This window comes from Solanum lycopersicum, chromosome 9, assembly GCF_036512215.1.
Source record: "Solanum lycopersicum chromosome 9, SLM_r2.1".
NCBI lineage: Eukaryota > Viridiplantae > Streptophyta > Magnoliopsida > Solanales > Solanaceae > Solanum > Solanum lycopersicum.
In genome coordinates this window covers 2826756-2853499 of record NC_090808.1, presented here as the reverse complement: position 1 = coordinate 2853499, position 26744 = coordinate 2826756, and the positions used below count along the sequence as shown (strand labels likewise).

Here is a 26744-nt window from a genome sequence, read left to right as displayed (position 1 = left end):
TCAACCGCTCGGCTCAAGTCTCTACGGGCTCAGCAACAGCTTTTTGAGCTGGGCCACCAGCTTGAGGATGTTCCGGATGCTGGACTTCAGCAATGGTAGTCACTGCTTCTTCAGTCTGAGAATCTGACAGACAATTTAAATAACGGAAAATCAAAAGAAGATAGTATCGAGAATGACTGGAAAGATGAAAACAAAATTAGATCAAAAAACACTAATTTAATAGAATAATTTAACTTTAAAAATTCATTAAATTAACTTTTTAAAAGCAAAACATAAAATATTTTTTGTAATTATTTTACATATTTAAAGTTCAATATAAATTTTTAAGAATTTTCTAATATTGATTTTTTTAAAAGCAAATCATGACAACTATTGTGTGATGGAAGGAGTATTACTTAAAAGTCAAGAATCTTATAAAAACATTAGTTAATTAAATTATGTATTTATTTGGTTACATTGACCAATATTTTATTTTCTTAAAACTATGGTGTTTCTAATTAATATCTACTTACCGGCCTAATAACTTGTCCTAATAAGCTTAAAATTGACGTTAAAATTATGGTCAAAGAATCAACTTTCTAACTAAAAATGTTTTTAATTGACATTAGAAACATGGCTTAAAAAATAATCATATTTTTCTAACTAAATAATTCTCGTCTTTTCCTTCTACTCTTTTGGTTGATGTTTTTTACGTGGAATATATAAAAGCACGAATAAAATTAAATAATTATTGCTACACTTTATTCCAAATTAAAGCAAAAGAACAAAATAATAGAGTTTGTAAGAAGCATTTGTTTAGTATGTAATATTATGCTTTTTATATATTCAAACACTACACCAAATACAAGTTGGTGAAAAAGCTAAACTTTTGAAAAGTATATTAGCTTAAGTCTAAAATATTTAAAATGTGTATGAGAGATATAATTTAAGTAAGTTTACAGTCAAATACATATTAAAATCTTGTGAGATAAATTTCTAGGTCCAACTAGTTGTTGAAAGATTATTATAACTTTGGAAATGCAAATAATATGTTCTTACTTCATCGATACAAATACAAATGATAACTGTCAAAATATCTTTTTCAATAATACAAAATACATATACATATGATAACATTTGTGGCACACACCCAACATCAAATGCATATATATATAAATAAATACATACATATGAATACGAAATACAATAATGATACAATTGTGTTCACATATTTTTGTCCGATAATACTAAATACATACACACATGATAACATTTGCAAAACACACCTAACATCAAATGCATATATATATATATATATATATATATTGGGCTAATACAATGGGCTCAGAAAAGCCCAAAAGGAAAGGCCCAATAAGAAATAAAAATGGAGATGCGGGGTATCGATCCCCGTACCTCTCGCATGCTAAGCGAGCGCTCTACCATCTGAGCTACATCCCCATCATGTTATTTTTTCTTTTTCAATAAAAAAATATAATTATATCTGTAATTATCAATAAATTAAATTATATAAATCTTATAATAATTTATAAATAAAATGAATATTAAATTTTAATCAAACACAAATTCTTTAAATTTATCATTTTTTTTAAGTTCAACATTTTTATTCTAATTATTTGACTCCTAGATCAGTTCATTTAAACCTTTTATTGTATCTTTACTTGCCCTACGTCACATAAATTACATACGTTTTTTTCTTTAACGAAATCACTTTACAAGTAATTCTAATATTGTTTAATTAAGTCTTGAATTGGTAATAATTTTTATGTGAGTTGTTTCTATGAAGAGATAGACAAATACTCGTACTGAAGTGTATATTAGTAAAAAGAAAAAAATATTAAAACCCGTAGGGAAATTAAATCTCCCATAAACAAAATTTTCAAACAGTCAGAATAGAATAGAGATCTTCAATTTATAAATCAATAAACTCTTTCTTAAAAAAAAAATTAATCAAATATGAAAGAAAATCGTATTTTTATTTTTAAAAAAATTCAACTATTATAATAATATATACTTTTGACTTTTTTAAGAAAAAAAATAAATTTTCAAACAAAAGAAAAAAATCAGGGCAAAAACTCTAATCTTTCACGTATTAAGGTAGATGCTCATGTCTATTGAAATAGCAAAAAAAATCTACTTTCAAATAGAAAAAACAAAAAAAAACTGAACCAAATCTAACCAACCATAACTAAACCATCACATCATTTTTATCATTTGATTCGATTTTAAAAATTTAAGAAATCAATTAAATTAAATTAATTTTAAAAATATAACCAATTCAAATCGAACGACAAACAATATCATAAAATAATCTTTAAAATATATCGTAATTTGCCAAAAAATTAAAAAGAAGATCACACGTTACGTTGTATATGTAACATCTTATTGAACTTATGATATATATTAAAAACTCACATATTTTCTTGTAAAACACGATCAACAACATGAACCCTAGCTACACCTTCATCCACAACTTTAGCAACATCAATTTCTCCAACAACTAAACCTTCAACTCCACTTACTTCACCTCTCAACAACCTCCTTTCTTCCTCTTGGTCAACATAATTCGGATCGTTCTCGTCTATAGCCACAGGTAAATCATCGTCAAGTTCATATTCCATCGCGTCTCGCGGTCCTTCCCACGTGAATTTTCCACCATGTCCCGATTTTGATTGTTTATTTAACGGTATTCCATCAATCGAACGACGATCTTTTCTATGTACACCTTTGTCTACGAGTTTTTTTTCCATGTGTTTTAGGGTTTCTATGTTATGTGTGTTAGTCTCAAGCTTAGTTATCTTTGTTTTGCCTTCTTCATCATGACTTACTGCTCTAAATGTTACTGTTTCCTTCTTATCATCTATGGGATTCATTTTTATTTTTATTTCACTTGATTTTTTTTGAAAATGAAGTGTATGTTATATGAAAAGTAAGGTATATATAGAGATTGGAGGCGGTGGGGGTGTGACACGTGTAGCAAGAATCTATAGTAAGAGTGCCACTTTTTATCTTTGCTATATAGACACATACACTTTTTTTCAGGAAAAAAAAATCGATGGTGATAAGATTTGGATAATTGAAAAAATTAGATCAATTTTAACTGTGGTGTATTACGGAGATTATTTCATTTTTAATTAAAAATTTTGAATTTTAAGTCTTGTTATCGTCTATGAGGAAATTTTGTTAGAAAATACAAAGCGTTATTCGTAAATGAGTTTTGCGTTATCTCATGTAAAATTTAATTAAAATTTTAATATAAGCTTCAAACATTAAATGTGAAATAATTTTTTTCTTAGTAAAAATTAGAGTTGGTAAATTTTTTTTTGGAAAACTTGGGATCGAATTTGTAGTCACTATTCTTCGGACACATAACCAAGTAAAACTTATTTTTTGTGTTATAACTTTATTAATTATACAAAAATGTCAAATATACCATTTATTATGTGTATATAAGAATTAGACCAACGTGGTTTTGGTACGGTGATAGAAATATTACACTCTTAATTAGAATTTTTGAATATGAATTTTACTTTAAAAAAACTTAAATAAAGAGCAACCCTCAAATGATCCCTGATGCAATTTGAATTTAATTAAAATTCTTAAATAAATTTTATAATGCATAATTTAAATTTAATCAAAATTCTATTATAAATTCAGATAGAAAACAATTTTTATTTTTTGTATAAGAGTTAGAGTTGATTTTTAGGAAACTTGGGGTTGAATTTTGCCGTTGTTATTCTTTGAACGCATAACTAAGTAAATTTGTTTTATAACCTATAAAATGTATATAAAAAATATATAAATTATATTAAATAAATTTAGTGGGAACTCGATGAGAAATGCTGGAAAGAAATTGGTCTTTTAATTTTCCTATGAATTATTATCTACTATATCAACTCGATCAATATTACTACTGGATTTATATTATATTTTATAATTTTTTTAGTTTCTTTTATGTTTTATTTGGTAAAAATTTCATGTAAGATTTTCTAATCAAGGGATATCAGAAATCCTTGTAACTGTTTATTAGAGGTTACAATTGAACCTTTATGTTGAATTCAATAATAGATATTTTCACTATTTTCGTATTAAATTTACTTTTTATATCTATAGTGTGATAATTATTATTCATTGTTATATGTTATAGGAAGAAAATAAGTGAGCGAGATTCATTGTTATATGTTATAGGAAGAAAATAAGTGAGCGAGATTCATTGTTATATGTTATAGGAAGAAAATAAGTGAGCGAGACTGAGAGAGAGGAGACAGACAAGAGAGCAAAAGTGAAAGAAAGACAAATTATATATATATACTCATTATATATATATATATGACAAGGAAAATTGAGAGAAAAGAAGAAAAGCGAACGAAACTAGAAGATAGAGAAGAAAAGCGAGCGAGAACAAAAAATACAAAAAGTGATGAATTGTACATATATATAAAATTGTATATCATATATATATATATATATTTGTATATATAAAAAGTGAAATCTGAAAGAAGGAAAAAAGAGAAGAGTGACATTGAAAAAGGGAGGAGAGGCAAAAATTATATACGTGTATAGATTAAATAATTATGTATATATATATATATATATATATATATTTTAATGAATTATACATATACAAATATAATTAATTGTACAAATTTTAAATTAACCCATGCTATATAAACATGATTAATCGTACAAATTCGAAATCAATCCACATGATTAATCATACAAATTCGAAATCAATCCACATGATTAATATATAACTATAACAAATAATTAAATAATATAAATTTAATTAGCCCATAATTTTCCCTTTAAACTTTAATAATATAAGTGAGTTATGAATCAAAAGGACAAATAGATTAGGAGATCTAATCTAATTCAAATATGTCATTTGATTACATCTAAATATAAAATTAAAAAAAAAAAGAGTAAAAATTTAAAACTCAATAGACCAAGAAAATCACTAACAAAATTTATGAAGAAAAAGTTCAGTTATTATTCCACCACATACAAGTAATTAACAAACACAAATCAACAATTATTTTTCCCCCTAAAATCACAAGAGGTAAGAAATGATTAATCAATTTTCAAATTAGGATCAATTTCAATTCTAGCAACACCTTCTTCAGCCAATTTTGCTACTTCAATTTCACCCACAATAACTCCTCCTTCATCATCCTCTGCTTCTTCATTCACATTATGATTCAGATCTCTCTCATCCGCATTATACTTATCAGGTCCTTCCCATGTATACTTACCTCCGTGTCCTTTCTTCGGATCATGCTTTAACGGCAGCCCATCCGATGGATGCCGTTCCAACCTCTGCACCCCTTTTTCCGTCAACTTTTTTTCGACATACTTGACAGTATCGACGTTTTTAGTATCCAGATCCAGTTTTTCTATGTGTTTTCGTCCTTCTTCGTTTGCTCTGCACTCTGTTTTGATCGAAACTTTCCCATTCTTCGTTTCCTGTACCACTGCCTTCATTTTTTATTTTTTTTTTGCTTTTGTTGAATTTGATTTTTGTTAGTAGATCGAAGTTTTTTCAGTGAAGATGGAGAAAGTGGAAGGTTAAATTGGGTATTTATAATATTATTAGAAGGTGCTGGAAAAACTAGAAGGTTCTACTACATGAGAGCTTTCTGGAGAAACTCTAGATAATTGTAGAGAACAAATCAAAAAAAATAATAATATGATAAATGACATAAGTTTATTCTAATTATCGGTTTATTTTGACGAATTAAAATAATATATTTGATGTAAATTTAATTTAAAATTATAAGATTTAATTTTATTTTTTTTAAGTTTATGTCAAGTCAAACTAATCACTCTAGAGTATAACTTTTTGAAAATCAGAAGCTTATAAATTATTTACTTAATAGAGATATAATGGTAAATTTACTATGTCAATTATGCGTAAAAGTTAAAAGTAGACATGTAATAAAGTGAGTATATTTCAGCTAATTTAAAATATATTTTACTTATTTTAGACATTTTCCGTAGACGTATCAAAAGCAAAAGATAGTCTTGATTTTGATAGTTTTTGAATTTAAATGTTTGAATTCTTAGTTAGTGTTTGACTATAGATTTTTAAATATTCTTGGTAAATATTATTTGGATGAAATTTCACCATGTGTTTGGCTATAGTATCTGGAAAATATATTTCACTTTTTTAGAAATATATGATTTATACCCATAAATTTTAAAAATATCAAAACTAACCATAAGTTTGTATTGTACGAGTCAATAGGATCTTTGTTACAACAATAACAAATAGTGTCCGTAACACTAGAATAAAATAGTGTCCGTGACACTAGAATAATGTGGTAATTTGGAGTGACTGCAACAAGCATCATTTCATACATCGTGAAGTAAAACACATGACTTTGTTGTTTTGAGCTCATTTTCATCAATAACCATATTATCATTCATCATTCATAAAATATTTCATCATTACTTTGAAATTAACGTAAAAAATTATGTAATACAATGTAAGCAACAAATATAGAGGGTATTTTTGTAAAATATAAAAATTTTGGATAAAATTTTAATTTTTAAAAATCCTCAATAAAAAGATTTGACCCAAATACTAGAAAAAACTAGTATTTGAAAATTTGAGATATTTGTCAAATAATGACAAAGTGTATGGACAAACACTATTTGCCAATTTTTCCCCAAATATCATTTGAGAAATCTATAGCCAAACAGGCCCTTAAACTTGTAGCTTTATAGAGAATTTTACGACGTTTGTATCACGAATTTTCTCTAGCGTTTTGTTTAGAATTTCTATCCCTTTTCTGAAGTATGGGGAGTTCTATTAATAGTTTTAAAATAGGGGAGTTACGATTCGAACATGATTTCTTTCAGCCAATCAGATTTAAGTGGCATGATATGTGAATTTTATAGAGTGAATTTGTCATCTTGACGCATGTCATGATTCTATTGGTCTCTTAGTTGACTTGGCATGCCATATCATTTGCACACACAGCGTCAAGATGAGCCTTTAGAAAAAAATGAATCGGGCTTAATAAATATGAGCCCAAATTAACTAATTTAGATTTTAATTAAGTCCATATTTATTGGACTTAATTTTTTAACTCAATTATATCAATTCACAAATTTATTTGGACTAACATATTTATGAACTTAATATAATCCGAACCATTTTATTAATTATATATATATATATATATATATATATATATATATATAAAATGTGCAACTAACAATTTATTAATAGAAAAACATGATCATATTGACGATAATTAAATAGATGGAATTATTTTAGTGTATTTTAATGAAAATTATGTTATTATGTTTTAATTAAAATATTAATTAAATAAATTGAATAACTTTTGTTGGTAAAAGACTTGGTTCATTAATTAGACATTCTGAAAGAAAAATCCTAGTGATCATAAAATAGGAATAATACACAAGTATTTCATTAATATATGTCTGAAATTTTAGAGATATATTTACGCTAAAGTCTTATTATTTTCTAAAGTTATTTTATTAATAATATTCTATCATTTTTTGACTTATATGACATTATCTTTTGGGCGTAACATTAATTGACTTTTTCTAAAAAAAATTAATGCCACGCATATAAAAAAAAGGATAGAAAATTACTTATAAAATAAATTTAAAAAGATAATAAGAACTTAGTACAATATAAGTGTGTCTTTTAAAATTTTAAACATAAATCGAGAGAACACTTGTACATTTTCCCATAAAATATTATCTCTTTTTAAAAAAATATAAAATATAGGATAACATTTGTGCACATCGTCATCGAGTTAATATTACTTAATTCAATAGTTGTTGTCCTTGTGCTATCTGATGGATTCAGCATACCCCTGACTCTCTTTATCTTTTGGATTATTTATTTCGAAGAAACACTTCTTATCAATGATTTATTTATATTTAATTAAGAAAAATATTTTATTTATTGTATCATTTAATTATCAATCGTCTTAAAGATTTTAATTAAAATATTTAATTTATTATTATAATAATAATAATGTAATTAATTTAAAACACTTTGATAGTAAAAATTACTATCAATCAAAAAAGAAAAAGATGACTAGTATTTTTAATAATTTAAACTGTTCTATCAACTACTTTTTATTTAAAAATTATATATATATATATATATATATATATATATATATATATGACTACATTATAAAGTAACTTTGGCTAGATGCAATAATTAGAATTCTATAGCATTGTAAAAACAAGAAAGAGTTGTATGTGAAAAAGTAAATTCAAATTTTCTAAGTTACGTTTGATATAGAATAGCGTCTTGCCTTTAACGTGAAATTTCTAATGCAAATTTAAATTCAATTTAATTTTAAAAATAAATATTAAATATCGGATAAAAAAATTATTTTTATATATTTTTTAAATAACTTAGCTTCTTCCTGATTAAATGAATTGAATCCTTTAAGAATAAACTAAATTAGCAACTAGAATTAAATTGCATTTGTGTAAAAATGTGAAGAAGTATCAAGTATGTTTAAGGAATTTGTAGTTTTCAAGAAAAAAAAATTCTAGAATAAAATAGAAAAGAAATAATTAATTTTATTTTAAATTTCTAAAATAATTTATGAGAACTATTTTTTAGAAACCACAGCTGCTAATTTGATCTTTCTTCCGTACTTGATTAAATGTCAATATATACGACAATAATAAAATATTCACCGTAATTTTAATTCCCACAAAATAAATTTAAAGAGCGTAAAATATATATAGTTTTATTTTAGAGATAAAGAAATTATTTTTGAACCTTAATTCATGAAAATAAATAAATAGACCTTATTCAGGAGAATATAAATGAGGAATGCAATACGAGAAATTTCTTAGAGTTATATATACTCAACTTAATTAAGCATACATAACTTTAGAGTTCTAGTGAAATTTGATGTGCTAATTACTGATAATTTTATCAAAATGAAATTTAAATTGAAAACCTTAAAGATGAATTTGAATTCACTCAACAACTAACTCAACATTTAATTTTTACTTATAGATTAAATGAGAGTACAACTTACCAAAATTTTACTTGGAAAGTGAAAAGGTTATATCTTTTAATTATACATAATTTTAAGATTTTTTATTTACCATTAATTAATGGAATTAATAGACCTTTTATTTTCTCCCACTATAAATATGTAAGATCACCATAGTCTTTTATCTATATATATTTTTTTTTAAAAAGGCTTTCTTCTAATTAATTTCAAAGTATGGCAAGTAATCTAAAGTTGAAAAATGTTGTGGTTGATTCTAATGATAATAATAGTGATTACGAAGATGAAAAAGTTGCTAAAAATTTAGACTTTTATTTTTCTTTGGAAAAATTGAACCTTGGTCCTAAAAAAAAACTTCTTGTCCTTAATCTTGGTGGGCTACTAGTCGATAGGGTGCATCGCCGCAACGAATCAACGGTGCGGAGATACACCCCGGACCTTTCTCATGGCAATTTCCTAGGTTCGTATATTTTGTGTGTTTTTATTTTTATTGTTTCTCATCTGATATTTAATAATCGTATTCATAATTTTATAATTTTTGATTTGGTATTATTTTTAATTATGTTATAAGTTAAACATATTTATAATTTGTTTTTTTTAATTAAAACAGTCTTCAAGAGACCTTATTGTGATCAATTTATGAAGTTTTGCCTTGAAAGATTTGAAGTTGGACTATGGTCCTCTGCTATGGAGTAAGTATTAATTAATTAAATTAATATAATGGTATTTGTTTTAATTAGTGAATTAATTAATTGATTAATTAATCTAATCATTGTTACTTTTTTGACTTTTCTTTTGTTCATATGATAGTCGAAATGTGGAACCAATTTTAGACAACATTATGATTGGACTTCGAAAAAAATTGGTATTTGTATGGGTAAGTGAATTTTAATTTAATTTAGTTTAATTTATTAAATAAAAAATTGTATTATTTTTGAATATTTTTTACTTTTGTAGGATCAAGATAAATGTATTGATAGTGGTTTTTCAACTGTGGAGAAAAAAAACAAGCCAATATTTTTGAAGAAATTGAAGAAAATATGGGAAAATAATTATTATGGTAGTAGATTTTCAGAATCTAACACACTTTTAATTGATGATGAACCCCATGTTGCTCTATTAAACCCTGTAAGTTTTAATTATTTTTCATTAATTAATTTATTAATTAAATCAATATGATTAGTTAGACTAATTGTTAATTTTTTTAAAAAAATTTGCAGCCTAATACTGGTGTTTTTCCTCCTGCTTACAAAGTTAAAAATAATAGAGACACATTTCTAGGTAATTAACTTGTCCTTCATATTTATCAATAATCAAATTTCAATTTTTTTTAAATATTTCGCTGAGTTAGTTCAATAGATGGTATCTGATAATTGAGTACACGTAGCTTATATAGTCTAGTGGAAATGCCTAGCTAAAAAAAATGAATTACTATTATGTATTGACGTTATAATTTATATCAAAGTCTGATATGATAATTCGATAAAAAAATTATCGTTTTTGTTTTTTTGATAGATGCTAAGGGTGAAATGCATGAGTTTTTGGAGGGACTAGTTGATGCTGATGATGTTCCAACATATGTTAAAGGACATCAATTTGGACAACCTGCGATAACAAATACTCATAAGGATTGGGATTATTATTCTAAGATAATTCGCGATGTGGAAGATCCTAGCTTTGGTTGTTCTGATTATGAATCCCATTACTCTTATTAACGACTCTAATTACTAGTATTTAGTTCTATGAATAAGGCTAATGTTTTGGTGTGGTTTTATGTTGTTTTTTTCGCATGTCGCAGGTGTTTTGGGACTTTATTGTTCTATGGGGTTATTAATGATATAAACTATGTTTTGATAATGTTTTGCTATCATCTATGCTGATTATGTCAATAGTCTTTTATGCCTTTTCCTATGTTTGATATTAATTATATATTTTTTGTCTGTTTCATTTTGTTTATTCGTTTTTATAATTAAGAATAGTTTTATGCCTTTTCCTATGTTTGATATTAATTATATATATTTTGTCTGTTTCATTTTGTTTATTCGTTTTTATAATTAAGAATAGTTTTATGGAAAATGTACAACTATTCACTCAACGTATATTCGAAATCTCAGAAACACACTTACATTATACTAAAGTTCTATTACCTCCTGAACTTATTTTATATGTAATTTTCTACCTCTTTTGGGCCTACGTGACACTAGTTTGGAAAAAAAGTCAATCAGTGTTGGACTCACAAGATAGTGTCACGTAGGCCGAAAGGGGATAAAAAACTATTAATAAAATAAGTTTAGGGGTGTAATAGGATCTTTATATAGTATAAGTGTGTCTCTGAGATTTCGGGTATTGGTTGATGGGGTACTTGTGCATTATCCCATAGTTTTATTATATTTTTATGTTATTTTTTTTAGGATTTTAAAATATCATTAATAAGATTAGTTTGGAGAATATTCTTAGTAATTCAATGATTGTTAATATTAATTTTTATGTTGTTGATGAATGTTTTGATTTTTCATCGAACAATACCTCTTTCATTTTATTTTGTTGATAAAAATTCGATTTTTCATACTAGGTTAGCTAGCTTGGTAAATTCATTTATTATTGTTGTTTCAAATTATATGTCCTGGTTTATCAGGATAATACTATCAAATTATTTTTTATTTTTTGAATTTAAAATACAATTGTTTTGTTAGTCTCTTTCACTTTTTAGTAGGAATTGTCCTCAGCTTAATTATGTAGTTAATGAGTACAATATATTTTAACAAAGGGCACAATAACAATAACATGAATCTTAATAAAAGGTAAGGACGATTAGTAATTTTATTTATTATAACGTGAATGAAAGATAAATACGACAGATAATTCAAGACGGACGAGGACGATTAATAATTTTATTTAGTATAATGTGAATGAAAGATAAATACGACAGATAATTCAAAATGGACGAGTAAAAGAAAGCCATAGACCCCTTGATAAACTCTTGATCCTCGAAAATTGAAAAGGCTCCTTAATTTAATTAAAGAATTTAAAGGGTTTAATTTATCTTTATTATTTAATGAATCATAAAATACCACTATAAATATAAAATCACCAAAGTTTATTTTTCCAACAAACTATCACTAAAGTCTTTTTATTTTCTTCAAAATTCAACGATGGCACAAAAAATTCCTAACTTGAAATTGAAGAATGTGATTTCTCATAATGATAATTATAGTGATGATGAAAGTAAAAATAAAATTAGTGGAAAATTAGAGTTGTACCTTCCGTTGGAGAAGTTGTACCTTGGTCCAAAAAAGAAACTCATCGTGCTTAATCTTGGTGGTTTGTTGGTTCATAGGGTTCACAAAAGAGATTGGTTTAGTGTTCGAACCTATAAACCAGACTTGGTTTGCGGGAATTTCAAAGGTTTGTTTAAATTTATGTGACGATATTTGAATTTCAGAAATCTAGACATAATTTTTTATAATAAATAATAATGAATTTTTGCGTCTTTTATAATATTTTTAATTGTTAGTTAATGTGTCTTATGCTAATTTTTCATTGTTTTCAAATATGTGAATTTTTTCAATTATTCAGTATTCAGTATTTGAATTTATAGTCGAATTTTATTGTTTTTGGGAATTAAGCTAATTACTTCTTTTTCTTTTTTTTTTTGTAATACAAGTAGCTACTGAATTTTCTATGATAGTTATTGGTGTTTTTACTTTTGTTCAATACATAATAATCGGAGTTTAATTTTAATTGATTGGTTCGAGTGATCGAGAAATATAATGATTTTATATGTATTTTTTTGTGTATATCTCCATAATTATAGTGCTATGATTAAGAGTTTAGGGGTTTTAAAAAACATGGTAATTAGATTGAAAGGGGATCCGAACCTATATATATTTATTTAAATTTCTAGTAAAAGTTACAAGATTTACGAAAAAGTTACTAGTGGATTCGTTTAAATCCATGATGACATAAAATAATTGTGAAATATAATTATAAAATAATTCTCCATTATATTTTATTTTTGTTTTGTTTGTTTAACTAATGTTATAATGATGTATTTTTTCAAAATGCAGTTTTCAAAAGGCCTTTCTGTGAACCATTCTTGAAGTTTTGCCTCGAAAGATTTGAAGTTGGGATATGGTCTTCTGCCATGGAGTTAGTATTCCTTAATTAAATTTGTTTAAATCTAGTAAATTAAATAGTTAATCTATTGGATTTTTATCATGAATTTTTCACTTTCCCTATTTTCTTTTTTCAACGTGATTTAAAATGTTTTTTCTTTGTGTCGATCGTTTGTCAGAATTATTTCTTGAGGTAGTGATGTAAGGGTATATAAGTCTATTTATGTATTTTCCTCTTCAGATCGCACTTATGAAATTACATTAGATTTTTTGTTGTTATATTTATGTATTCAAACTATATTATTATTATTATAGTTTGCTTTTGTCCATATATTTTTTTTAATTATTATAGGAGAAATATGGATGCTATTTTGGATAACATCATGGTTGGTCTTAGAAGAAAGTTGTTATTTGTATGGGTAAGTAATTGTTTATTTTAATTAGAACTAACTTTTGCTTATTTATTGTAGTTAAATTTTTGTGAAAAGAAATTATACTTGTTTAATTATGAATTTTTTCAATGAAAATAGTAACAAATTAAATTAATTTATTTTTGTAGGATCAAGAAAAATGTATTGATAGTGGATTCAAATGCTTGGAGAAAAAAGAAAAGCCCATTTTCTTGAAGCAAATGAAAAAAATATGGGAAAATAAATATAATATTCTTCCTTTTCGTGGTGGAAAATTTTCAGAATCAAACACAATTATGATTGATGATGAACCCCATACTGCTCTAATAAATCCTGTAAGTTTTTTCGTAATTTATTTTTTATACTGGCGATGTATATTATTTAAACTCGTGTATTATTTTATTGAAACTAAATCTATATTTCTTTGTTTGATTTTATTTGCAGCCTAATACTGCGATTTTCCCTCATGTTTTCAAAGTTGGAAATGGCAAAGACACATTTCTTGGTAACAAATTGTTTAAATAGATAGGTTAATGTAATTTTTTTTCACTGTCAGTGTATATAATAAGTTCGATTTGATTTGTTTATGTAGGTCCCGAGGGTGATCTCCAGAAGTTTCTAGATGGTCTTGTTGATGCAAATGATGTTCCAACGTACGTTAAAGAACATTCCTTAATTGGACAACCTGCGATAACAACTTTTCATCCTGATTGGAATTACTATGCTAAGATTATTGTACGTTTCGTTGGCATAAAAAAAGAAGTTTCTTAAGTTTAGTCAGGTTGAGTATCGGTAGTTGTATTAGTGTCGATATTTGATTTCTTTTATATAATAATATCTAATATGTTATCGTTCATCAGTGTTACAACATCTTGTACATTGATACCCATGGTTTTTGACCCCATTACATATAAACTGTCAAAATAAGCTAGTCCAACTTAACCCTAACGAGCTAGAGAGCTAATCGGATTGTTAAAGGGCCTAGCAGCTCGATCGAGCCTTAAACGGGCAACGGATTGAGGTGTATTGACCCTTTTAATTAAAGAATCTATAAAATAACAGTTCAACTCAACCCTAATCAGGCCACGATTTGGCCCTTGAACCAAAAAATGAAAGGAATTAGACTATCTCATATGTCAAGCCCATTTCGATGGCTCTAATTAGATACAAGACTTCCAAATAGGGGCCCAAAAGACATTATATTGTCAACATCTCTTCCTAAATTATCATATCCATAGAGGATTATAAAAACATTACAATAACTAGAAAAACAAAAGATATATTAGCCTTTTTTTCTAGTCATGTCAGCAGCATAATACTTAAAAAAGTTTCTAATAAGGCAAGTCCTAATGATTCCTCAAAAGTTACAATCAGCACAGACAAGAGCAAAACAAGGAATCTGCTAAGCAGAAAAGAACTATAGTCAAGTTTTGGTTTCGATCCATCGAGTTTTACTTTACTTACTCCATAGGTATAGACACGTTGATATCGGGATATGATCTCTGCTCGAATGCTGGTTCAGATCCGTTACAGTCAGAAGTGTCTGTAGAGGTGGAATTCGGCATGTCCTTGTTACTCGTGCTGTTGTCAGCTTCACCATGGTTGTGGCTTGGTACTTGAGATGTCTGAGTCAGAGTAATGTTGCTCGACGGTGGTGCTTGTGAGACAGGTCTTATCATTGAAACAGGATCTGGAGAGCTGTGGATGACTGGAGGCCCTCTTGATTCGATCTGATGATGCTTCCTTTTGTTATGTGTTTTAAACGCATTTGGCATGAAACTTCCAACCACCATCTAGCAAATGTAAGAAAATTACATTCAATAAATATGCTAACGAGTAACGATGTTGGCTGTGAATGAGGTATATATGGCCTACGCAGATGATACACGTTCACATCATTTTCTAATTCACTAACATAATCAACAACTTAGCTCGTAAAGAGGACAACCATCTTCAGTATAGGGAACAAGCAAACACAGGCAGAGCGCTGAGCTCTAAGGGACTTCTAATTTATTCTATATATATAAACACATGCATAAAAGGACTTACTTGGATGGGGCTTGCAGCCGTAAGGGAACCAGCAATACCACCACCAATAACACGCCCATCTGGGCCAGCTAGAGAAACACTCAATCCACCGGACCTAGTTTTCATGCCACCGTTATCAGAAACAGTGTATGACCCTGTTAATGCTAAGATCTCAAAGCGGCCCTGCATTGTCAGAGTAATTTAACATGAATTTTCAGGACATGGAAGGTGATACACTTCAATTTACTCAGACGCGATAAAACAATTCTGAAATAAAAAGCACATGAAAGCTGATCTAATAAAAAGATGGAGAGTGAGATTTTCAGGCTATATAATAATTTATAGTAGAAAGCATATCGGTTAGTCATTCATGGAACCCAAAGTGAGACGATTATAGGGTATCTGATAACCATTTTCATCGAGACATATAGTGTCAAGTGTCAACTCTATCCGATCCTAAGCCTACCAAACATTACGTGATGCTATGCTGAGCAAAAAACTGGGTGCTTACAACGTTCTGGTGATATGTGTTTTGTGATTCTAAATTTGAATTTCAGTACGATTGGTCCAAGTCAAAACAGTAGTTGTAAAACAAGAAGAACATTTTAACACAACTACCGAAAACAAGAAACTGATTCATGCTTTGTACTATAACATAAGCAAAGTCCTTCTGAATGAACACAGAAATAGCATATACAGGGGATTTGAACTCATACAAAGTAAATTAACTTAATCCTGTTTTAAATAAATAACTAGAACAAATAAGAGAAGTGACGATTATCAGTTGAAGATTCATTGCATATGCAACCACAGACTTGAATTTCCTCATCATTATTGTGCCTTCATTAAGAAGCACAGGAACTCCTGGCAAACTTTGCTACTTTAAAAGTCCAACCATGTAAAAGCAACATAGGATTAAGGCTTCAACTAGAGTTCCATTAATACAATGATTCGGACAGTAATTATCATTCTTCTACAAAGCGATTTAGTACTAACTTTGAATTAGATTTCAGTAATAAGTTAATCTTTCTGTGCACATGTAAATGTAGCACTAACTCAAGGGTACACTAAGCCCTAAGGGAGTGATTTAGTCAAATTTCTTTTTAATGATAGTAATACAACTCTTCGAGGAAGTTTATTTTCTGTTTTTTTGGAGGATCAGCCTGCCTCTCTCCATTTCCCCACTTAAATACCAGACTGTTGTCTACAACATGATTCGAACTCATGACATTCCCCTAACCCACACATCACATGTTCTGCTCTTACACCTAATACTGATTTTTTTCTAGTAGTTTTAAGAGTGTTGTCTAGACCAACTCAAATGCACCTCAGCTGTTCCACCACATACCTGCAATCTCTTAGTAAGACTGCTACCTATTAACTCCGCCTACCAAAGCTAGAACATATGGGATAATTACACAATACATATATATACTTTATCAACCAGAAAAGGAAGGGGGAGAGAGGGAGGGGGGAGGGGGGGGGGATTATCCTGCAGAGAATCCATCCTCCAGATAATTAGATTCTTGATCATGACAATTTTCCTAATTTTTTTCTTTGTTTTTTCATGTAGGGTGGTTGAGGTAGGGCAACAACAATAACAGAAGAACCCCAGGTAACTAAAATCCAGTAAAAGCTGATGCAATCTTGAAAAAGATAACAAGTACTCTATTTGTTTCAATTTGTCCGTTTTACTTTTTTAGTCCATTTCACAAAAGAATGTCTTTTTCCTTTTTTAACAACTCTTTAGTTCCCAACTTTTTCACATCGGATGTTTAAAACCAAAGCTTTTGCTACATGTTATCTATCTTTACTTTCTTAAACTCCCTACCAAAGTCAAAACTAGACAAACAAATCAAAACGACGGAGTACAAAACACAAAACTAGGAGAAAAGAATGAAAACAAGAATCATACCTCATATGTCAAGAGACCTCCAGAAGAACCAGGCTGACGAATAGTAACATTCGAAACAGCACCATTGGCAGACAGAACACAAATCCCTCTTGAACCCTTCTGCACAAAAGAATAAACCTTTCCTGCCACATCCTACATAACACACCACATAACAATTCTCAAATCTTTCAAGAAAATCTAAAGTAAACAAACATCTCAGATCTGAAAAACAGAAACAATAAACAAGAAATTTTTTTTACCTCTCCAGTATGAACAGTAACTACATGAGGCATAAAGTCACCTCCTGCTGTGTGAGCAAACAGTTCACCTTCATAGACCAAAAAACAAACACTCAACATCACCATAAAGGCATTAGGTAAAACAAACTAAAGCAAACAAAACCAAAATATTGGATCTTTTTGCCTGCTCATTTCAGATTTACCCAAAAAAAATTATTTTTTTTTTAGAAATTCTAGGGTTCTTCTCCCTTCTAATCAACAAAACAATTTTTTAAAAAATACCCCAAAAAGGCTAAAGAAAATAATGAAACAATAACACAACCTAAGAAAAAATTTCTATCCGGGAATTTTAGTAGCTCAATTGATTGTTCGATTTCCCACATCGTAATCACCTCCCCCATTTCTGCTTCTCCTACCTCTACCCCAATTTATTTTTTTTAACAGATCTTTAAGCAAAATCTCCATAAACACCCAAAAAACACAGAGCTAAACAAAGTTTTTTTTTTTCTGGGGGGATTTTTAGACTTACCCAAAGAAGCTATTAATTGCAAGTTACCAGCACCAGTAGGCCTTCCACGTCCTCTTTTAGATGAAGAAAAGCCACCGGAAGAAAGCACCGGCGAAGTTATAGTAAAACCAGTCGGCGGCGATGTTACTCCGCCACCACCAGGTGACGTGACAGCTCCGCCAACAACAACCCCCCCACCACCACCACTTCCTACTGCAGCTGCTGCTGCTGCTTTAGCAGCTGCTGCAGCAGCAGCTTTTATATATTGAGGTGTTAAATTTCCATCAGCATCATATTTTCTTGGTCTTCCTCTTTTCTTTTTGTCACCACTACCCACTACTACCCCATTACCCCCACTACCCACCATCCCTCCACCCCCAGTTCCTCCTAAACTGATATCCATCACTTGGGTTCCCACTACCCCACCAACCCCACTGCTAAAACTCCCATTTGCTCCTGCTTCTGCTCCTCCTGCCACCACTGGTACCACCGCCAACGGTTGTTCTGGTGGTGGTGAATCATACTCCGAGTTAACCCCTAGTGACCCAGATTCTGTACTCTCTTTATCTTCCATTTCCATCATCTACAAAACAAAAAAAAAACAGAGTACTATCAAGAATGAAGTTCAAACTGATGAAAAAATGGCGCCACAAAGAAAAAAAAATGGGGTTTTCAGATTAGTACTGATTTCTGATTTTCAGTAAAAAAAATTGAGTTTTTGGAGTTTGTAAAGTTTGAGCTTCCCTCCATTAATGGAGTGAAAAATAGAAAAACAAAAGTGAAAGATAAAAAAAATAAAAAAAATAAACTAATATATATGTATATTATATATTTATATTGTATATATATAAATATAATATTTGCCTTTTGTCTGGACTCCTATTACACCAAAAGTGTTTGTTTAATAGATAATTAAATGACAAAAATGCCCCTAGGTTTACTTTTTTTATTTTCCTTATTACCCTTTGTAGATAAAACGAAACAAGGTCGAAATTGTCCTTAAACTATGCGGAAAAGGAGTAATTTTACCCTTCGTGAATACTTGATCTTGAATTTGTTCTCGAGAGTGTTGTTATGAGTGGTGGACACCAGAGGTTTTATATCAAAACAGTTTAACCTGCTGCGGTTTTTTCATTAATGAAGTTAAAACGTGAAATTTACATGTAAACACGTGTTCTGTATCCACTGTTTTACGCGGACTTGAGTAAGTTTATATTATGAATTGCCTTTGTCCTTTTTGGTTAACAGAGTCAAGGATTAATTAAACGTTAGTTGACGTAGTTAGCGTTTGAACAAAGCTATATGTTTGTTTTTACGCGGAAAAGAGTAAATTACTACTATGACTGTGCCTTTGTTCTTTTCGATAAACTGGTCAAAGATAATTAATCGTCCGTTACTTCTTTAGCTTTCGAGAAAAGTAATATATTGTTTTACGTGAACACGAGTCAGTTTCAACTGTGAATCGACTTTTGTCATTTTCGATTAACATGTCAAAGATTAATTAATTATCAGGTAACGTATTTAGCGTTTGAAAAAAAGTCATGTGTTCAGACGTAATGGCAATAACAATATACTTGGTTTGATCTCACAAGTAAAGTTTAAGAAATTGATGCGTTCGTAAATCTTATTTTTATCTAAATTTGGTCCAAACACATGAAAGAGATTTGACACTTATTTTTAGTGGGTGTGAAACTATTATAGTTAAAAGGGTAAATTTGACCTTTACTTTTTATTTTATTTTAGACAAATGACAATATTTATTTTCATATTTGGAGATTTATGATTTATGAATTATGAATTATAATTATCAAATCTTATTAATTTTCCGTAAATGGGACTATAGAAGGATATGTTTTATTAAAGAATATATTTTATTTATTATCATATTCACTCATTATTAGAATATTTTAATTAAATTCATTTGTGATTTGATAAGTTTTAAAGTTACAATTTCTGTGATATCTTTTTGTATCTTTTTGACTTAGTTGTCAATAATTTGTCTATATATTATATCATATAATTCCGGGAAACGTTATAATTTATGTGGAAAAAGAAAGTATTTTATTTTCTTTCTCAATTAGAAATACCAAAAAAATAAAATAAAAAAACATATGCTTTTTGGCCCAAAATAATAAAATAAAAAAAATAAAATGCAATCCCTTTTAACCATAAAAATGATTCTTTATACTATACTTTTTTTCCTTCCGTTACGAAAGAGATTATCTTAGATTAATTAGTAATGTATTTAATTTATTCTAAAAATAAAAACAGGTTTAATATTCATCGTAAATGTTCTAAAATGATGTAATTATCTTATTTGCATATTTTAAAATAATAGAGTAAAAACAATAATACTAGTTTAGAACTAAAAGAAAATTAATTAATTAAAAATTAGATTAATAAGGATAAATATAGTTTTATTAAAAAACAAAGGTTATGGACAACTTCTCTCTGCCTTACGTGACATGAATTTAAATTAATCGAGAGTTCTAATCTATAAAAGACAAAAAATCATACAATAAAAGCTAGTATATTTCTAAGTAATAAAACATATTTTATAAATAAATTATTATATATTTGGGTAGAAGTATTTATTAAACTTAATAATAAATCATTTAAAAGATAACATAGAGCGTGACGATTTGATAAAAGAAAACGACTCTACCTAGATTTTTTGTTTGTTATTATCATCTTTTAATGTAATAAAAAAAATATTAACAAATTATTATAATGAATAAATATAATTCTTCTTTCCTTAATTTAAAATATTAAGTTTAATCTTTATAAATTTAATAAAAAACATTTTTATTTGAAAAATAAATAAATATTAATTAATCGAGTCAATAAATTTATCGTTCATACTAGGAATAGAAATATTAAAGGAAGAAAAATAAAAGTGAGAGAAAAGAAAAATGACAATTGATATGGACATAAATGAGAATAGAAAATAATTTGGGGGGTAAAAGCGACTTTAAATATTATTAATACACAAATAAATAAAACCGGTGAAAATATTCAAACAACAAAAAGCCAGTCAACGTATGATGTGCTGTTAAAGCTTAAAATCCTGCAATAAAATAATGCTTTAATTCAATTATTTATTATTGGTAATAAAAATTAAAAAATAATAGTACATACCCTAAGTTTTCCCTATAATTCTAAGTTGAAAAAAGGGGTCATAATTATTTTACATAATGTCACTTTACATTTGAGAGATTTGTTTTATAATTTAAAAGGTCAATCGTATTTCCTTATATTTTTGCAAGAGATTAGTTTTATAAATTAAAAGGTCGAATAGGAAAATATTATTATATGTGATTTGCATTACATAGTTTTACTTTTTATAATAATTTTTTTAGGATAACTTTCACATGTAGCAAGTAAAAAATTTATATTTGTATGTTATAGCAAAGTTTATATAATTGCGCTCTATAGCAAACATAGAAACTGTATAATTCGCTATATATATACAGTTGAAACAAATTGTATAAAACGAAGTGTATAAAACAAAAAAGAGAAAGACACCTGGACAGAGAACTATATAAAAACGAATTGTATTATTATAAGTGTATAGAACGATTATAAACAATTTGAATTTGTATAAAACGAGAAAGAGAGAAAGACAAAAGTGACTTGACAAGGAACATACAATTGAATCGAATTGTATAAAACGAGAAAGAGAGAAATTAGATACAATTTGAAAATTGTATAAAACGAGAAAGAGAGAAGGGCAAAAGAAAATGATAGGAAAGTATTTTTATTGTATAATTATAAGTGTATAGGACGAAAATATATGTACTTGCATGTGTATATACAATTTTCTCACGCTTTATACAAACAGAAAAGCAATTTATACATTTCGCTTATGTTTGTATAAGTGAGAAAGGCGAGGGTGGCGAGCGCGATTTGGGAGAGCGGCGAGCGAGATCTGGAAGAGGGGAGAGAGCAGAACAAAAATATATATATTTATATAATTTTCTCTTTTTTATACAATTAAAAACAATTTTTATACACTTGTGTTTGTATAAAAAGTGAGGATGCGAGCGAGAGATTGAAGGAGAGGGGCGAGCGAGTATTTGAAATAGTGGCGCCTGACAATTTTTTGCAAACGTTTGTTATGAAGCACAATTAAATCAAACCCTAGCTACTCTATTTATTTTAGGTTATTAGTTTGTTATTATATATAATTTTCTCCTTTTTTTTATAACTTAAATTCGATAATAACTTTTTCAATTACATCAAAACTCTATTGAATAATATCTTATATTTTTACAAAAAATTAATTTTATAATTTAAAAGATCGAATCAGAAAATATTATTATATGTGATATGCTAGTTTTATCTTTTATTAAAAAAAAAAAAAATTATAACTTAAGTTCAATAATAACTTTTTCAGTTGCATTGAAATTCTATTGAATAATAAAATGTACAAATAATTATTTTAAAAAAAGTACAAATCCCTAAACAAAGTCATCTTGGCTCTATTTTAAATATTATAGGATAACTGAAAAAAATCAAAATTCGAGAAACATTGGGTTTGCTTATTTCTCACTACACTATATACTTTATACATTTTTATTATTATCTTTTTTTCAAAAAAAAAAAGTAATTAAAAAAATATTTAAATTCAAAAGAAGAAAAAATCAAACCTAATTATGGTCTTCTCAACTGTAATTTTGACTCTTTACCTAATTACTCCCACTTACATAAATATAAAATAATAAAATAATATTTATTATTTATAGTAATAATATTTTTATTTATTTAATCACTTTTAATTCATTTATAATATAAATTTAATAAATATTATAATGAACAATTTATTATTCACATATAATACAAATTTTAATGATGAATAATACATTTATCACACATTTTAATACACTTATAATACAATGTGATAATTTTTTACCAAACAAACATGATAAATTTCAAAAAACAATTATAATTCATATATATTGCATACACAATTTACTTTTAATACATATTACAGATTTAACAAAGCATTGTTATAAATGGTAATAAACAAAAAATATCGCTAAAATCAGTAATTATTTTTTAAAATGTATTAATTTATATAATTTTTCTTTTATCATAACTTAATATTATATCATTAAAAATTTTGAGGCGCAAAACAGTGAGTATTGAAAATAAAATGAGAGAAGATTATTTGTATATTTTATGTATAGACATATAAGTATATCAATATATAGTAAAATTATGATAGGGAAAGATATATTAAAATGATCAGTATGAAATTATATGAAAAACTATCTCAAAAGACTTATAATTTTTTATATAAATACATAATTAAAGATTTAGATTTAAAATAAAAAATAAAAAAATAAAAATCCATATATATATATATATATATATATATATATATATATATATAAATAATAATATTGAAATATGGGTTATACAAATTAATTTATGAAATTAGGTAATCTTTCACATTTGTTTCATGACAAACTTGATTAAAATAAATTGAGAATATTCTCATGATTTTCATTTGTTGACAAGCACTTATAATGTGGATGAATGTAAAACATGCATAGTCAAAATTAACAAAAACAATTTATTGATTCAACTACCAATTCTATATGTTGAGTGTAAAAGAATATTTATATTAATATATTGTTTAAAAGATGATTACAAATAATTATTCAAAAGATAAAATAGTCATTCGTCTTCTTTTTAAAAAATGTATAATTAAATTATGTGGGAGTGACTTTTCTAACGGATAAGAGGAGGGAAAGCGAAGTTGAGAAGGTTTGAACATATAAAGAGGAGGTGTGTTGCGTCTCAATGAGAAGGTGTGACGACGTTGTTATAGTTGGGTATATGGAGAGGTAAAGGTAAATCGAAAAAGTATTAGAGAGACGACTTAATTAGATAGTACATGATGTAGCTTAATATTATCGTGGACATGACTCTAGATAGAAAGGAGTGGAGATCACGTATTACGATAGAAGGTTAATATGGGTAAAAAGTATTGTCTTGCCTTGCGGGAGTTTAGACTTGTTAGTGTTTCGTAGTACTCATAATACCTTTATAGCTCTTCTTATATACTTCATCTGTCCCATTTTACGTGACATTTTTTATTTTTCAAGAGTCAATCAGTTTAACTTTGATCGGACATTTGCGTATGAAATTTTCAAATATTTTGGAATTAAATTTATATATTTGTAAATTACGTAAAAGAGTATTATAAGTCACAATAATTGATAATTCAAAATGTTAAAAAGATCTATGAAAAAATCAAGATAAAAGATACACTTATTTAAATTTCAAAATGTAAAAAATATCGCATAAAATAAAACGAAGAAAATATTGTTTATAATATTTCGATAATTGCATTATTTTGATGTCATTGTTATTTTTTTTCTTGTAGTCCTTGCAATATATTTTTTTATTAATTATTAGGTTTTCTTCATTATTTTTACAAAGGTTTTTCAAAAGAAAAGCCCCATAAATATCAAATGTAAGACCCCACACCTCATTAAGATAACTCGTACAATGGAACTACTTATTACAATAATAAATTCAAATTAAAGTATACTATTCCTATAAATAATATATTAGTAGTTCATATAAATTAAATTGTAAATATTTATTTTAAATGTCGTTATCTCAAAAACCTCCTATTTTAATCTAGACAACCCTTTATGTAAATCTTCAATTTTACTTTTCTTAAACCAAATGGAAAAAGAAAAAAAAAAACTATTTATGCACGCATCATAAAAGGAGGAATAGATAATTCCTCTTTTGATCCTCAATTATTGATAAATCAGATCAAAAATTAATAAATTTAATGAAGAAATTATCTAAATATATAACTTATTTTATTATATATATATTTTTTTAAAAATCACTATATAAAAAAGTTATAAAAAATTCTACCCTTCTATTTTTGGATACATCACTTTACGTGATAGATTAATTAGAATACATCACTTTATGCAATGTATTAAGGACATTGAGTGAAGTATTTGAAATTAAAATATAATGATTGCGATGTTGAGTGATATATTCAAAATTAAAAAGCAATATGCCAAGATGTCAGAATTCCATCAAATTTAAAAATATTTTATAATTTTAAAAAAATAAAAAATATGATATAATTAGCTCACAATTAAAACTTTGAAATTTGAGTAAATTCTTCTTTAATAGATTGTGTATTTCTAATATTTAATTAAGTAAAATATGTAGTTTTGATTCTTCTCAAAAGGTTGACTATCACGTAAGTCGTCATAATATTTAGGAAAAATATAAGTTAGTATCGTTTTTTGATTTATTATGAAAATAGACAACAAATAATAGTATGATTGGTTCGAGAATTTGATATGCCGAGTAAATTTTTTTATTGTGTTGCATTTGTGTGATCAAGCATAGGGCTTAACATAAAATAGCGAAAATTGCATAATAGAATTATCAAAACAAGCTGAATTTTTTAATAATTTGATATTCGATAATTCAATATTCAGGAGTTAATTTTAGAATTATGGCATTTGCATCAAGGGTCGGTATGAGACAATTAGTACCATATGATATTCGCTGTTTTTTTAAATATCGGTATGAGACAATTAGTACCATGTCTTTCAATTGTATCAATTTATCTTCTTACTTTTAAAATTTTCTATTATATTATGTCTCCACATAAAAATAGAAATAATAGAGTAACTTTGTAATACAATCGACTATAACTTTAATACGATATCATCAAATATTATATACCAAACAAAAGTTTAATTTATCAATTTTCAAATTAAGAAATCGAATTAAAATTTTGATATATAATATCTAGTTCTATCGACTAATTATCGAATTTATTAATCTGAAAATTTAAATGAATAATCAATTTAAAATTTATAAAAATGAATAATCAAATTAATTAAAACTTAAAATATACTTTTAACTAAGTATTATAATTATTAAAAAAATGTTTTATCATCCAAAAAGCAAAAGACAAAACAAGGAGATTTTTATTTTTTTTTTGTGTGTGTTGGGGGTGCGGGGTGGTGGGGGTGGGGGGATTTAAAAATATAAAATATACAGAGGTAAAGGAGAAGTAATAATATGAAAGAAGCAGATTCCTTGGTGATAAGCATTGTGGAAAATATCTAATTTTACCAAATTTAATTATTTTATTGTATTATTTTAATCAAGATATTGATGTGACAGCCAAATATGAGTTTACTATTAAAATAATAAAAGAGAAATTTAATTTTGAAACTTTAATTTATTTAGAGTTCCAAAAGAATTGTCTTGGTAAAGCAGTAGGTCATCTACATGCATCAACAAAATAAAAAATAAAAAATTAGAGTATTCAATAGTCCCAACAACAAATTAATTATTACTAAAAAAGAAAAAAATAAAAAATAGCCCTTTTTTTTTTTTAATCTTTAGAAGGAAGAAAGTCCAAGTATACTATAGACAAGTATATTTATTAAACTAATAATAATTCATTTGAGTTGTCAATTTTAGAGTGCAATAGGGCCCCACTTGAATCCAATTTGCAATTTAATAA

General features: G+C 27.0%; 5 protein-coding genes and 1 non-coding gene across 6 annotated transcripts; 2 read left to right on the top strand and 4 right to left on the bottom strand.

Annotated features, from left to right (window-relative positions):
* Window positions 1-1129: 1129 nt before the first annotated feature.
* On the bottom strand, window positions 1130-2922 carry LOC112942132 (uncharacterized). The gene has a single exon (XM_026032842.2). It carries the CDS (start codon window positions 2868-2870, stop codon window positions 2409-2411), a length of 462 nt encoding a protein of 153 aa, XP_025888627.1. The 5' UTR covers window positions 2871-2922; the 3' UTR covers window positions 1130-2408.
* TRNAA-AGC (transfer RNA alanine (anticodon AGC)) lies at window positions 1365-1437 on the bottom strand. Its single transcript has one exon. It is a non-coding gene; the product is annotated as a tRNA-Ala (tRNA).
* Window positions 2923-4963: 2041 nt separating the features above from the next.
* On the bottom strand, window positions 4964-5692 carry LOC101245195 (uncharacterized). Its single transcript, XM_004246520.5, has one exon. It carries the CDS (start codon window positions 5476-5478, stop codon window positions 5068-5070), a length of 411 nt encoding a protein of 136 aa, XP_004246568.1. The 5' UTR covers window positions 5479-5692; the 3' UTR covers window positions 4964-5067.
* Window positions 5693-9236: 3544 nt separating this feature from the next.
* On the top strand, window positions 9237-10735 carry LOC101245485 (uncharacterized). The gene is made up of 6 exons (XM_069289049.1): window positions 9237-9480; window positions 9631-9712; window positions 9831-9897; window positions 9978-10148; window positions 10241-10301; window positions 10536-10735. Exons 1-6 carry the CDS (start codon window positions 9237-9239, stop codon window positions 10733-10735), a joined length of 825 nt encoding a protein of 274 aa, XP_069145150.1.
* A 1412-nt stretch (window positions 10736-12147) lies between these two features.
* On the top strand, window positions 12148-14389 carry LOC101264362 (uncharacterized). The gene is made up of 5 exons (XM_069289048.1): window positions 12148-12425; window positions 13088-13173; window positions 13695-13985; window positions 14071-14074; window positions 14138-14389. The coding sequence occupies exons 1-5, from the start codon at window positions 12173-12175 to the stop codon at window positions 14314-14316; spliced, it is 813 nt and encodes a 270-aa protein (XP_069145149.1). The 5' UTR covers window positions 12148-12172; the 3' UTR covers window positions 14317-14389.
* A 336-nt stretch (window positions 14390-14725) lies between these two features.
* On the bottom strand, window positions 14726-19047 carry LOC101245788 (AT-hook motif nuclear-localized protein 7). The gene is made up of 6 exons (XM_004246522.5): window positions 18899-19047; window positions 18236-18797; window positions 17728-17795; window positions 17489-17620; window positions 15595-15756; window positions 14726-15338 (listed from the first exon to the last, which is right to left on the bottom strand). Exons 1-6 carry the CDS (start codon window positions 18962-18964, stop codon window positions 15006-15008), a joined length of 1323 nt encoding a protein of 440 aa, XP_004246570.2. The 5' UTR covers window positions 18965-19047; the 3' UTR covers window positions 14726-15005.
* Between the last annotated feature and the right edge of the window lie 7697 nt (window positions 19048-26744).